The sequence below is a fragment of the Gavia stellata genome, chromosome 24, assembly GCF_030936135.1.
Source record: "Gavia stellata isolate bGavSte3 chromosome 24, bGavSte3.hap2, whole genome shotgun sequence".
NCBI classification, from domain to species: Eukaryota; Metazoa; Chordata; class Aves; order Gaviiformes; family Gaviidae; genus Gavia; species Gavia stellata.
This window is the reverse complement of record NC_082617.1, coordinates 8,438,241-8,453,287: the sequence shown is the minus strand read 5'-3', so window position 1 is coordinate 8,453,287 and position 15,047 is coordinate 8,438,241. Positions and strand designations below refer to the sequence as shown.

Sequence of the window (15,047 nt, the reverse complement as noted above, 5' to 3'; positions counted from 1 at the left end):
CTCTCAGACCTCGGGTGTCTCCAGGCTCTCCTGCAAGCGCTGACAATGGTTGGACTGGGGGCCATTTGATCCCCCCGTCCGTAGCCTGAAGAGCCGGGTCTGGCTCCCTCGACACGAGGAGGAGCTTCCTGCAGACTCTGAAATGAGAGATCTGCTTAAGGACCAGGGTCCTGCAGTTAGGCAGGAGAAGGTCTGGTGCCCGCTGAAGGCTGTCCCTCGCGGGCTGTTAGCAGCAGCCGGTACCCGCCACCGCTGCGGTAGGTGGAGGGGCCGTGGCTGAGGAGGGTTTGTATGGCACTGCCCCCCTTATCTGTAGGTTTTAATCTAGTTTTTCCAAGTGGAACAAGTAATTCAGGGGAAAATCATCCCTGTGCAGAAGCAGCATTTTGCTGGTCTGCGAGTCGGGTGGTTGCTGGAGTGGTTTCAGTGGGGCAGGCAATGGCACAGGAACCTCCTTCCCTCCTTCTCGGGAGTGCTTGTGGCCGAGCAAACCTTGGTCTGAACCTCCACCTCCACCCAGGAGGGGACAATCCCGACCTTAGCTCCCGCCCTGTTCAGCCGTGATACTTGAGGAGCTCTGGGGTGCATCCCAAGGCCCTTCTGCTTCTCTCAGGGCACCTACGACCCTGCCTTTGATTTTCCGCTTAAAGGTTACCTAATGAGGTTCACAAAGTCCCTGCGTTGCCTCGCACAGCAACAAAGTCCTTAAGTTGGTATCAAATTTCCTCCAGATCCTGCAGAACAACCGCATCGGCAAAATCCTGGCGTGCACCTGATCCCTCCTGCCCTGCTAATGTCCCCGCCATGGACCGGTGTCACCGCGGGTGTCCTGCAGCCTCCCCTTCCCTGAACAACCTGACCAACAAGTCTCAGGGAGGACTGATGGCCATAGGAGATGGGGGTCCCCAACCTGTGGAGGGGAGCAGGGGCCAACCCGCTCCATCCCTGCCTCTCCCGTGGGTGCCCTGGCACGCATTCTGCCCTAAGTCTTATTTTTTTCCCCCTCCCTTTCCCCGTCCAGCACCAAGCTGGATCCGCTTGCGCAGGAGGCTGCAGGATAAAGCTGAAACGATCGTCTCGGCGCGTTTGCTTTCCTGCTTCTTTACGCTCAGCTGAGTTTCCCCGGTTCATGCCGGGATTGAGCTGCGGGGATTCGCTTTGCCTCCATCCCCTGCTCTGGCTTCCCTGGCTCTGCCGGACCTTCACAGGGATGTCTGTCCCCATCCCAGCCGGGCTGTGGATTCGCTCTGGTGCCTGTCAGCACCACGATTCAGCACCGGGAAATAATCCGCCGGGCAGGGAAGATGCCATCCCTGATCCAGCTCCGTTGACAACCACCTTTATCCTCCCCACTGATACCAAGTCAAATCTATTTTCTGCAACACAGATTTGTGACAAGGACCACACTGAGTGATCCGCATTTCGGGAAACTTCCTTGGTTTTCCTTCCAATAACTGCTCCAGGACGCAATGCTCTTTCCCAAACAGAATCGCATCTACCCGGGAGAAAACGCAGGCTTGTCCTAACATCATTACGGGGTATTTTCACTCTTGCTGCTTCTGACCTGAGGGGTCAACTGCTCTATCTGGATTTATGAAAAGACAAGGTGATTTTATGATCAAAAATAACATTTGTGGGTAATTAAATATCATGCTTCAGGGCATAAACCATAACCTGCCAGTGGCCAGGATGGGACTCCCAGAGAACTGGAAATACTCTCTGACAATTAATTTTCACTCTATTCATGGGCTGGGAGGGATCAGAGGGGTGAAACAGCCGTAATTAATTTACAGCGATTATTTCTAACGGCTGGCAAGTGGCATAACTCACCGGCAGAGATGGTTGGGACCATGGAGATAATTGAGGAGAAATATGAGGCCCCTCTCGAGCCAAACAGCCCTGCACCAGCCCTTCCCCGTGAGCCCGGGTGAAGGTCCCTGCCCTCCTCGCTCGATGCCCCGGGGACGTGGGGGGACCCCGGGAGCCGTGGGGAGGCCACGCGGAGCTGCCTGGCCGGGGTCCGCTCCTCTTGCGCGAATGACCCCGTCCCCCAGTGCCCAAGCGGGCTCTCCCCGCAGCTCGGCTGTGACTTGAACCCGGCAAATGTCTCGGGAATAGCTCTGCCTGCGCCGTTTTGGGATGCCTGTTAGTGTGCAGGGAGGGGACCTGGATGGGACCACGAGCTGCAGCACCGGACTGCGGAGATGCTGGGGGTGCTGTGAGTGCCAAATGTGCCTTTTCAAAATGAAATCTTAATAGCTTTCTTCAAGGTGATGTGTTTTCTCCTATTTTTTTTTAAATACCACTTTTGTAAAGTTATATATATTTTAGATAATCCAGAAGCTCTCATTTCCCACATATGGTAGAAAATCCGGTTTTCCCAGGGGCTGCCTGTGCGGCTGCTGCCTGAGAGCTGCTCGGGTGCTTGGGAATGCTCCAGCACATCCCGCAGGCAAGCACAGCCCCAAGCCATACGCAGAGCCCCGGTGCATCGCTCCCTTCTTTGTGGTAACCCTCCAAAGAGATGTTTTTAAACGGCCCGTGTGTGTAGGCAGGTTCTGGCAAGACATCCACGGTTTGGTGAGGGATTATTTCACAGCTTCACCTCCGCAGGAGAAGGGCAGCTCCGGTTGGGAGACAGTGGGCTCCGGGGCAGGGAGTCTTGCGGGGACAGGGTAGGGATGGGATGGGAAGCTCCGGGTGGGCTGGTGGGGTGGTTTCCTCACGCGTGTGCCCTTCCCTCGCCACCTCCCTCCCCCCAGCCATCTGCAAGGGGCTCTTATTAGGGCAGAGACAGCAAAGGGGGAGCAAACTGTCCTCGCTAACAAGCTGTTTGCTGTTTATGAGCAGGTAAAGGCTGAGCTGGAATGAATTATTAATAGGGTGGAAATGGGGTCCCTCCACAGATCTGCTGCTAATTCTGGCTCAGCCGAAAGTCACTCCCTCCGTCTCCCCCCCCAACTGTGGTTTGGGGGATTGATTGCTCCTCCGCTTCCTTCCCCTTCCTCCTGGATTGGAGGCTGTCCGAGCGCAAGGTCACCCCTCAGCACGGGTGTTAGGATACGCTTTGCCTGTGTGCGGGGTTCAGGAGAGCGTGAGTCAGCAGAAACCAGCACCGCTGGCTTCGTGGCACGGCTCTTAGCGAGCGCACGCCGGGACGCGCTCAGCGAGACATTTTGCTTTGCTTTTTGCCTCTTCCCTTTGGCCTGAAGCAGATACTCATTCACCGAACAGCGTGCTGCTCGTTCAAGGCTCTCGGGCTCCCTTGGGCCCATCTCTCTGCCAGAGAAGAGATTCAACCCCTACTCACGGCTGCTCTTCCCCTTCCCCCTCCAGCCTGCTTCAGAATTCGAGAAGCATCTTGTTCGTATTCCATCCTAGCTCAGCTCTGTGCCCTTCTCTCCGCCAGCCGTGGGGAAACAACACAACGCCAGACGGGGTCGTGTGGTAGCAGTGCAATGTCCTATCTCCAGGTGGGGAAACTGAGGCAGGGAGGGATTTCAGGAGCGGGTCCAGGCTTCGCCGGGAGCATTAGGGGCTCCACCTTTCTGAAGATCAAGCTCCCCCAGGCACCTGCAGCTGGGCAAAGTAGTGGCTCCTTCACCCAATCTTGACGTGAGGGTCAAGGCAAACCATGAGGGTCAAGGAAATCTCCGCTCTCACCCCGTGCTGCCTCTGAAATTCTCCCCATAGTCTGCTTAGTAACTCCATGAAAAGGGTCTGAACTGATCTTTGCACCGTAGACGGTAGAATCTCTGCAGGATGCTGACATCCAGGCAGGAAGCATCCTCTCCGCAAAGGGAGGATCCGGAGGGAGATACCGCTTGTCACGCACAAGGACTGACCCAAGTCACCCATCCACCCTCACAACGCAGCTGGCACCGCTCGTGCACAGACACAAATCCCTTCACGCCCACTCTGGCTAAGCCAGAAACGATCTGAAAATCTGGTTACACGATGAATTTTAACCTCCAGACTGAAATCAGCCCAGTCCACGGGTGACCTCTCCAAGAAGAGCCCCGAGCACACCGTTTGCAGAGTGACCTCAGGGCAGCACTTCCATTTCCAAAGCCCCGGGATGGCTGGGCGGCAGCTCGGTTTCTGCTGCCGGATCGGCTGCCCAGCACCCTGTCCTGAAAAAAGCATGTGCAGCCGATTTGTGGGCGACACAAGGGTTAACGCCGTCCGGAAAATTCCACTCCTAAGCAGATAATCTCATCTGTGCTGGGCACACGCACGCATCGCCCGCAGCCCAGCCTCCCATGGAATAATTTTGGAGCGGCTCTTTCTTTGTGAACTGTTAATCCCCCGGTGAGCCGCTCTAACCCCGTCCCTCCCGGCGCCCTGGCCTCACCTCCGCACCCACCTCCCGCCGGGGCTGCACACCTCTAACCGCTCCTTTTGCAAGTTTGTGGATTGTGGGGTGACCTAGAGCCCGAGATCAGAAGCTGATGAGCCAAACACCCCTCAGCCAGCAACCGTGGGCTCGTGTTCAAAGATGCAGGTGTTTAATCCCATTGACTGCTTTTTAGCTCGTCTCCAAACCCGGACTTTCTGTACCCAAGAGTTGCAAGCTTTGCTCTTCCCAGGGCACTTCCCTGAAGCTTGTCTACAAATTAAGCTGCTTGGATCCTGCCCCATCCCTTCTCTGCCAGATTATTAAGCCCTTGCATCTTGCTAGAGACATATCCATGGCCGCAGCCCCTACCAGCAGGAGCACCACAGCAGCGACCGGGGTGCTGGGCTCTGAGTGCATTATTGATTCAGGACTAAGAAAATGCTTAGGAAGTAGGAAAAGTGTCCTGCTCTAAAAGCTTGTGCGCCTTGTAAGCTCAATACATGCAGCCTTTGCAGAGAGGCTTGCTACACTGCTATTAATATTTTATTCTGTAAGAGAGGCCCTGATAGTTTGAATGGGGGAGGGCAGGACGTGGAGGCTGGGGGTGGGAAAGGGAAGGGAGCAGAGGCTCTGCTGTCGTCCTCAAATGTGGGTGCAGATCTCCCTGAAAGCCTTTGCAGGGGGAGCGCAGCTGGGTGGTGGATACCCCTGCACCGACTCCTCTACCTCTGCTAGGGGCTCCCGTGTCTGCTGCATCACTTACTCTGCTTTTGCTGTTGCATGCAAAGTATTTGGTTGCTTTATACTCTATTTTAAGGGTAACGTTTCAGCAGGTGCCTGTTGGTGGCTGGGATGGTGCTGTGGTCAGCGTGGAACGCCCTGGCTGCTGCGGGGGGCTGTCCCCAAGGGCAGGACTGCAATCCTCTCCTTTAGAGGGCTCCCCTAAACCCCCTTAACAGCAGCACCATGGAGCTGAAGCAGCCAACTCAGCCAGGGAATGGGGGCTCGCAAACCCTTCGGCTGGGTGTAAAACCCAGTTGAATCTGTGCTAGTTCTCCCTTTGGGATATTCCCCCATAAAGGGACGTGGACGTGCTGAGGGCAGGACTGGAGACAGCAGTGGCAACATCCACCCGGAGCTCGGCTCCAGGGGAGCAGAGACCCATTGCCCATGCTGGAGCGTGCAGCAAAATGGGTGCTGGTCCTGGGCTATGGGTGCTGGAGCCGTCCGGCACCGCTCGTGGGTGTGTGACCACACTGCTCTAATCACACGCTGGCACTTGCCTTCCTGTGTGACTTGGCGGAGGCTGGAGTAGCAGTGCTGTGCATGGAGCTGCTCCGGGGCGGGGAGGCTGCTGTTAGTGGCTTCTGCAGAGACAGTGAGCAAGTGGGAGAGGTGGGAGCCAGCTGGGATGAGACCCAACGCGGTGGCTCTGCATCGCTGCGTGCCTGCACCCACTGAGCTCTTGGACGAGCAGCCCTGGCCAGTCCACTCCTGCAGTTGGAGGCTGCTCGGGGACAGGTGACAAATGGAGAAGCCCCCCCCGAGCCAAAAGCCACAGGTTTCCCTAAGCCTGCCTGCTCGCAGCACAGCGCAGATGTGCAGAGGCACTGGTGCCAAACACTGGAGCGAGCGCGCACAGGTCGGGGCAGTGGAGCAGGGTGGGCGTGGGGTCGGTGCTGCAACGTGCTCCCTCTGTGGGGCACGGTGACCCTGCCTGAAAGATGGGGGGACTTGTGGGGAGCTCATGGGACACGTCTGAGGCTGCAGGCAGGGTTAGGGCGCTGCATGGGAGGGGACGGCGCATCTGCCTGGGGCAAAGGCTTCAAGTCCAACCTGCTGTTTGCCGGTGGGTCTTAGCCAGGGCTTTGTAGGCATCAGCTTCTCCCCGTAGACATCTCCTGGTCATCAAGCAGTGCTTCACAGTCCATAGAGGAAAAAGCCCCTTGGGTGTTTTCCAGCACAGGAACCTGCGTACTGCGTTGAACTGCCCGAGGAACGCCTGGGCTGTATTCAGCACTGCGGGCTGGGTGCCAGGGGAGATGGACACCTTCGAGAGGGCAGCGGCAGCAGCAGTGCTCACACCATCTCAGTGGAGGACTCCCGCTAAGCAGGTCAGCAACAGCCCGTGTGCATAATAACTCTGGAAATTCGGGCTCTGCTAGCCAAGCACTGAGGAGCTGGTGTCGCTCACGCTTGATGGAGCTCACCATCTAGGTCAGAGGAGGAATTCATTAACCTCAGGACCCCCCGGCCGTCGCCGCGCGGCTGTAAGCTCTGTGCCCCGCCGGACAGGGACAGTGTGAGACGCACACGGAGTGACCACTGGCTCCTCACCGCCCCGTCCCCCTCGCCAGTGGGATGCAGGAGTCTGGTTGCTTCTGGCGAGTAGGGCTGAGCTCAGCAGAAAACAGTGAAGCCGCTGGTGCCGGGGCCTGTGGCTCTGGCGGGGACAGGGACAGTTGCTCCTAAAGGCCCCTCTGCACCTTTAGGTTGAGCTGTTTGCATTGTGCCATGGGGCTGCAGGCGAAACAAGGCTGCTGCGAAGGAAGGGGCTGTGCTGATTGACTCGTGGACCCAGGGTTTTGGTGCTGCTTGGGCGTGTTTCCGTTGTGGTTTCTCAAAAACAACGGTGCGAGCCAGGTGCAGAGCTTGCCCCATTGAGGACATCAGGATTGCTTGCTTGTTGCTGTGCTGCCCCGGTGCCGTACGTGATTTTTGCAACCCCACTTCTGCAGTTGCTGCTGCAGATGACCCGGCTGTTGTTGCATGCAGCGCTGCAGCCAAGCGCTCAGCCCCGCAGCTGCTGCGGGAGCGGAAAGCAAGGCGGTTTGGGTCATTTTGCAGAGGTGCTTTTTAGACAGATCACTGAACTGGTCCAACCGACCGCGGCTCGGCAGCTTGTAGGGCTGCCACGGAGGGACCAGAGGGGATGCGGCTGTCACTCGCGTGGGACAATGGGCAGGGTCGTGGGGCTGGGACAGCCTAAACCCCACGCCTCAAAATCCTGATGCTAAAAAGACTGTGTTTGGGGTCTGAAACCGTAATCAGGCTCAACTAAGGCTAAAACTGGACTTTTACTTAGGGAAACCAGAGCGTGGTGGGAGAGCGCTCCTTCCCACTCAGGCAGACTTTTCTGTAGGGAGAATTCCTTTTAAAGTTTAATGGGAAATTGTATCTATGCTATAGAACAGAATATAGATTTCAAAATTAATAAATAGGAAGGACTTCCCTGAATCCCTTCGGCTTCAGAAGCTGCTTATGGAAAACTGTGATACCTGGAGCTGGTGTGTGAGTGAGTGTAAGCGCTGCTGTAAGAGCTGCTCTCCCGGCTCTGGCCACGCTCCCCAGCAAGTCTTTGGAGTCAGTTCTCTCCAGCTTTTCCCATCTGGACACTGTTCCCTTTGACGAGCAAAGCTTTTCTTAAAAGCAGTTTATTCTTCCCCATCTCTTTCAAGGTGGGGGTAAACTTTCTGCTCGCTGTACCAATTAAATCTACTTGACAGCTTGATTTTTCACGCTGTGCTTTTTCCATCAGCAAGTGGAAATGATCCTTGTTAGGGGAGCGGCATCCCACTTCACAACAAGATGAATCCCGAACCGGGCATTCAAGGAAATTGCTACGGACTGTGAGGGGAAATCCCGTTTGCTCAGCACTCTCTAATTTAAAGCTGAATTGTATTCTTTCATTTTCTGTAAAGCCTCTGCTTTTATAACACCGAGATCCTGCCACGCTCTGGTGTAGCCTCTGTGGCAGGAGAGCAGTAGGGCGTAATTTGCTGAGCAGCTAATAACATGCAATCCAAGGGTCTGGCCCCAAGGGCAAGGAGCCGCTGATCTTGACTTCAGATAGTGTTCCCTGCAGCAACCCTGATGCTGAGAAGTGATTAAGGGTGAGAACACAACCGAAAGGCCCCAGCACTTTCTCCCACGCTCAAAAGCAATGTCGCGAGGGGTGCAAGGGGTGGATTAGGAAACCTTCATCCGGACGGAAATGGCAGCAGTTGCCTTTTCCAGGCTCTCCTCAAAGGAAAGGGGAGTGTTTTCCAGGTGTTAATTTAATGTTCGGGAGGGTTCATAGGGGAAGGGGGGGCTGTAACCACGTTGCAGACGTGAAAAGAAAGATGTGGCTTTCTCTCCCCACAACCCCGCCTAAACTGTCGCGGGCAATTTGGCAGTGGGGAGCAGATTTCCTGTGCTGCCGAGTTTTGGCATAAGGGCAAAGTAATTGTCCCCAATGCCATATAGGTCCCGTAAGGAAGGGCAAAGGGGAGCTCTGACTCCCAACCCTCTGCTAAGGCCAAGGATGGGTTTGCAACCAACAGTGGGTCGTGCGGATTTATTCAAGGAGGAGGGAGAACATCCACTTTTCTTGGAAAGGATTTTTCATTTCACTTGCCTAGGGGCTCTGCCCAGCCCAAAGGCTGCCCTTGAATCCCGGGGCGGTCGCAAGGCTGAGGATCCCTCGTGCTTTGCCCCCCCTGGTTCTCCCGCCTGAAAGAAGGCATGGGAGCAGCACAGGCATCTCCCTGCGATGGGTGGGCTGCGGAAGGGCTGCGGGTTTCGTCTCTGCTCGTGGTACCAGAAGGGATGAATCCATCCTTTAATCACCAGATCATGCTGCATCTTTAAAAATGCTTTTGGAAGAGCATCTCTGAAGCAACTCCATTTTCCTTCTTACTTTAAAAACTTTGACTTTAGTTTTAATCATCCCCAAATCCACAATACTTTGTTTGCATTTAAACAGGGGTATGAAGATATGGTTGAGTAGAGTTGTATGAGATGGGCTAACAATGTAGGGAAAAGGGTTTCTGTGCCCAAAAGTGTGTCTGCTTTTTCCAATTTTACCACCTGGTCTACTAAGAGAACTGGTTCTTTAGTACAAGCCTTATAACCACATGTCATTCAGAAAAGTTTAGCTAAGAATTAAACTAAACATCAAATTTGGCTGAACGTGTAATGAATAAATAAAGCCTTTTCCTTTCATCTACCCGTGCCAAAATCAACAAGCTCTATTAGCTGATGAAACAATGCTGACGCCAAATAAAAATACCCCTGACCCATCAATATGGGCTAAGAGCTCGGCCCTGCATCAAAGAGCATTGTCTGAACAAGAAATACTGTCTCGACACCTCTGGGGGGGAAGAAAAGGGCTCCCATGCCAGCGGTGAGCTGGGCTCCCCGTGCGGCCGGCCGGGTGCGGGGAGCTCTCACCGGGGTGTCGAGGAGCAGCGAAACCATTCCGTGATGGCCACTGGCTCGCAGGCAGTCTGCTCCGGACACCTCTCCTGTATGTCCCACCTCGCTGTTGCCAGAAGGATTTGGAAACCCCTTGAGCTGCAAACCTGTTTGGAGCAGGGACTGTGGCTTTGGCGTTTGCTTGCTCCCTGCTGCCCGCCCCACGTGGAAATTGCCCACAAACTCTGCGTACTTTCTTATCACGTCTGCAAAACGCCAACTCTTGAAAGAGAAATTCTCAAAGGCCCCTGCTCGGTACCAAAGAAGTGCTTCAGCATCTCAGAATATCGCAACACCTGGGAGCACCCTGCCAGCTCTGCCATCCTCCTCCTCCCTGGGAGGGTGGGTTGGCGAAGTAACGCCGCATCTCCCCTCTGCCCCATGCAGCCCGGGCAGCTTTGCCGTTCCCCAGCCTGTCCCGCAAACCCCTCTCACTGGAAATCTGCGTTTAGCTGCTCTGCGCCATGCCCTGGATGTGATCTTTGAAGTTTCACCCTTCCCTCGGCATCCTTGGTTAAAAGATCTGTTCCCTATTAGTCTTCAGTCACGCTTTTAGATTCATTCAGGCTTTTATTTACTTATCCATCTGTCTTCCTGCTCCCACCACTCCCCCTGCCCTGCCAGAAGGGAAAGCACAATTCATTTTTCAGGTGACCCTGCCAGAAAGGTGTTGACATGACTAGGAGAAGGTTCAGGAACTGTAGAAAAAGCAAAACCCCTGACTTTAATAAGAACAAAACGCTTCCCAACCAGAAGGGAGCAGCCAGATGTGACCAGAATTGCAGTAAAACAGAAAAGGCAATCCTCCAAATAATTCCTGCATCCTCCAGACAACTCCGATGCAGAACTCTCCGAGAGTGCTGCTCGAAGTTGTTAAAACCGTGGCATGCGATGCTGAGGGCTGTGCACTGCCTGCTCGGTACCGGTACAGCCTCGTAGGAAACACTCCCCGTCTTACAGGGTCCTGACTCTCACCAGGACTCTCCTCCTGCCTGCCCACAGCGATGCCCCGCACGGGGCCATCGTCCGGCTCCCTCCTGTCTGGCTGCCTTAAGCAAGGAGGGACGTTTATGAGTCTTTAATTTTGATTTCAGTTGCCTGAGCAGTGCAGGCGTCCTGCCGGGCTGTGCTTAATTCTGAGTAACGTTAGTTTAACTTCACGGACAGTACCCTGCTGTTTTGAAAGACACCTAAGAAAGCAATATAGTCACTGTAAGAACTTCTCTGCTGGAAAGCCAGCCTCCTACGAGATCCCACCTGTTACATAAAAATAATTAAAACCTGAAGAGAAAGGATAACAGGACACCAAAAGGCACCCGAGCAGGCTGGCAGGCAAGGAGCCGCGCAGGGTTCGTGCCAGCCGCTAACCCTCCCCTCTCGCAGCAAGGGCCGGGGCTCGGAGGTTGTAACGATCGGTGGGCAGCGACATTGATTTTTGTCCAGCGCTTTCTTCGCGCAGGGGCAGCAAACCTCCGCTCGCATCCTCTGCGGGCTCCGCTCACCTCTCTCTGCGTGTCAATAGGTGCCAAGTCACCACCCAGGACCAGCGATGGAAAGGCCATTTCTTGCTGATTCCACTTTCTCCTGACCATAAGGGGATGCTCAGCAGTAAGCGGCCACGTGTCATTCTCTGTGACAGAGGCTGTGAAAATTTACCTTGATGGCCCCCCAGCACACACAGCTCAAGTCCTTAGGCTGGACTAGAGCCTGGATCTCTCCTGCAGCCATCTCCTACTCCGTGTGCTAAGTGCTGGGTGGGCTCCTTGCTCACCTCAGCAGGGCTGCTCTTTATCTGCTTCATTTTTAAAACTCTTTAATCCTCTGGGGAGGACAGCACCGGTGTAAGATGGGGGAGAAGGGGCCATGAATACAGTGGGATTTCATAAACCTCTCCCAAAAACATCTAAAAAATAACTTGCGGTATATTACGCCTGTTCTTAGCTTCATTCTCCATCAGGGAATTGCTTGGGGACGTTGCTGTGCGTGCTGGTTTCTGTTTCGGGAGATGAATGCTGGGCCAGGCACGCACCCTGGGGTGAGGCAGGGACAGGAAGGCAAATCCATGTTTTGCGTTTGTGTAACTCCCATTCACGGCAGTACACGGTGTTTGCAAGTGTTACAGCACATGGCAAGCGTACGCTACAAGGAAGTACTGCTGGTGCCCAGAATAGAAAGAATTTAGCTCAGTATTGACTGAATCAAGAGATGTAGAGAGCTGATTGCAGTTTGTGTCTTTTGCTTCCTTGGAGGTCAGTGGAGCTGAAGTCTGGAGCATCCTTAGCCAGAAAGTGTTTGCAAATAGCTGCAGTGAATGTAGTGGAAAGCAATCTGGTGGTGTTCACCTTTTAATCCTTCCGCAGCCAGTCAGATAAATGGAAATCCAGACTGACCCATCAATAGTTAACTGTTTTATCTGCAACCTTTGACTTAATCTTTCTTTTCAAATGATCTTTTAAAAGGAAAAGCTGCCACTTATCTTAGTGAAAATATCTTCCCTGGTACTAATGAGACCCCTTAGGCTGGGGAGAGCTGAGTAAATAAATAGTGGTGGCATGTTCTGATGGTAATAAGTGTTTGGCATCTCTTGGTATCAAAGCAGCATTTTTCTCTTGGATTTTCAACACAGGCCCTGAACTGGTTGTGCCCAGGGTATTTTCTACGTCTACGTGCATGTTCTAGGTGGGAAACGGAGGCATGGGGTGGGGTATCTGAGTCCGGGTAGTGGTGGCAATAGAAACTGGGACTCCTGTCCCCTCTTCCACTGATTTACAGGGAGAACTCCCCTGCTCATTACAGGTAATAGGCTAGTACACTCCTCCGGTGCTCACCCCGGTAGAAACCCTGCCAGCACGGCCTGCCTTGGTCACTGTGCCTTAAACGTGTGCTCGGACCGCTCCTGGCGGACGTTTGGGAGGGGATGTTACAGCCATGCTGTTTCGCTCTTTGCTTTGACCCCTGAACTCTTTTTAACAATGTAAAGCCTTGTGAATTATAAATCAAATGTTCCTGCTGAGCTTTGTGGTGCACGGAATGAAATGCAATGATTAATATTTAAGAGAAAAGAAGTTAAAGATTTTAACTACAAGGGCAAGTGTCTGTCCAAAGAGTCTTTTCATGTGGAGGCTAGAAGAGAGGGAGAGCTGCGTTTTCAGGGACTCCAGTGAAACCCGTGGCTGTCAGACCGACTGCCTGAGCTGCCGGCATGCGGGGCCACGCTGGCCTCCGCCGCCCTGCCCCTCGCTCTCACTCGTGCTGAGACGATGTGCCCACCTCGGATAAAACCCCGGTGACGGCACAGCCTTTTGGGCTGGGAGTGGTGAACACACCCCACGCACTTTAGCAGGCAGAGGGATGTACTGAGAGCGACTCAGGTTGCGTGCTCGCTGGGGGCAGAGCTTTTCCAAAACCCAGACCGTACCACCCCAGAGGAGGACTTACTAACCCCCCCACGGCTCCTCCTCACCCTCCCTCAGCATGCCGGCACCGTCCCCGCTCTGGGGCTGACCTCTTGCCGGCACAGCACGGGGATGGGCAGGACACCTTCTCCCCATTTTGCAGACCAGGAGACTGAGGGCTCAGGGCAACAACCACCATTGCCACCCTGAACCCAAATGTCCTCATAATGGCATCTCGGCAGGACACTGCCTCTGGCCACCTGCAAGCAGAGTCTGTTGTAATACATCAAACAAGGAGGGAGACACTTACATGGGTGCAGAACCTCTCCGGCGGGTCCCCACAAGTGATTCCTGACGGATCCACCCGTACTGTCACATAATCCTTCATCCTCATGGCCTTGGGTTGACAAGCGTAAAACTCCCATGACGGGCCATCGTCCGTTGTCACCCAGGACTTGCAAATGTCATACTGTCCCATGGCCAAGGGGAGACAGTGCAAGAGGAGAGCAACCAGGTAGAGCATGGCAGCTGGGGCCAAGCGTGGGATCCCTGGGCGAGGGCAGTGCCGAGAGTCCCGAGGAAGGCAGCTACTGGGCTAGGGGTTGCTCTCGGGATCAGCATGGAAACTCCTCATCTAAAAATGATCCAGTCTAAGGAGATCCAGACGACGACAGGAATGATCCCACTCTGCACGCTGTATTTGGATGTGGAAAGTTTCTCGCAGCACAGAAGCCAACTTTGCAAATCACTTGATTGGGAAAGTTTTGGCTGGAGTTGCTGATCAGTGGTCAAAAGTCTTCCTTAACCTCATTTTCCCCCCCTCCTTTTATTGTATGAAAGGGCTTCCAAATCAGCATGAAAATATCTAGAGGTGACTCCAGTCAATCAATAGAAAGATCAAGTTCTGAGTCGCTGATGAAATTTGATAGGAGTAAGTTGGAGAGGCCGTGAGATGGTGCTGGATCAGGTTTTCCTCAGCCTTCTTGTCTGCCGCAAATGCGTCGCTGTGGGAAGTGCCTTAAACTGTCGTCCGCCTTAAATAATTATCGGGGCTTTTGAACATTAGCACGTAAAATAAATAGAGCATCTGGTCATCAGTACAACTCTGACAAGAGAGACTCTGAGGAGCTAAAATTCCTTTCTCCCAAAGGGTGGTTGTGTCAACATAAACACGTTGGGTGGCAAGATCCGCCGCGGTCCCAGCAGGATGCTGGGCGGTCAGCGGGTTGACAGGAGCAGCGCTGGCCTTGCTGCTTCTCCCTCGTGCGTCTCGCAGTGGCGGCGGTGAGGTTTTCTGTCTGACTCTGCCCTTTGGCGACTGAGTGTCAAGGTCCCCGAGCCTTCAGCTGCAAGCCATGCTGCTACCTGAGGTCTCCTCTCTCTTTCATGGTCAGGACAAAGGAAGAGTTCATTAGCAGGCTGCACCTGCAAGGAATTGAAAGGCAAATTAGCTGGGAGCAAGGGGGGGGCAGTTGGAGCAACAAAACTTGTAGAAACAGGGGTCCCCCAGGAGAGACAGCCCTCAGCTGGGCTTCCCGAGCCAAAAGCCAGGTTTTTGTAAAAGGGAGATATACAACTTTAATAAAAAGAAATCCATAGTAAGACGCTTATGGCTCTTCTGCTGTTTGAGAGATGGGAAGGAGCGCTGCCCCATTTAAGGTATCTGGTTTGTAGCAGCAGCTGGACAACAAGAGCTCTAATGGGTCTTCAAATAATATCAAGAAGCAGCTATAGGTCATTAGAAGACAGAGAATATGCAGACACAGAGCAGGGACAGACAGACAAATTGATAGTCTTAAAAAGATAAACAAATAAATAAGACAGCTGGGGAGACAGATACATTGTCCAGCATCCCCACATATGATTTATCTGAACAATAACATTTAATAAGAAACAATTTAAAGTCCTAACGACATTTAAGGTTCACCTAATACAAAGAGCAATGACCTTCCCAGTATTCATTTCAGGTTAGAGCAACATTTCTGCAATTTTGTTGTCTTTCCAGTAGAGCTATAAACCCCTTAAGTAATTACAAAACGAAATGACAACTGAAAAAAAAAAGTCACACCCTCTCT

General features: G+C 53.6%; 1 protein-coding gene across 3 annotated transcripts in view; it reads right to left on the bottom strand.

Annotated features, from left to right (window-relative positions):
* The window catches only part of NTNG2 (netrin G2), a 47,155-nt gene extending 33,660 nt beyond the window's left edge, over positions 1-13,495 (bottom strand). For all 3 annotated transcript variants that reach the window (XM_059828821.1, XM_059828822.1, XM_059828823.1), the window contains exon 1: positions 13,283-13,495. In XM_059828821.1, coding sequence (XP_059684804.1) covers positions 13,283-13,495 — 213 coding nt within the window. The remainder of the gene's footprint in view (positions 1-13,282) is intronic.
* Between the last annotated feature and the right edge of the window lie 1,552 nt (positions 13,496-15,047).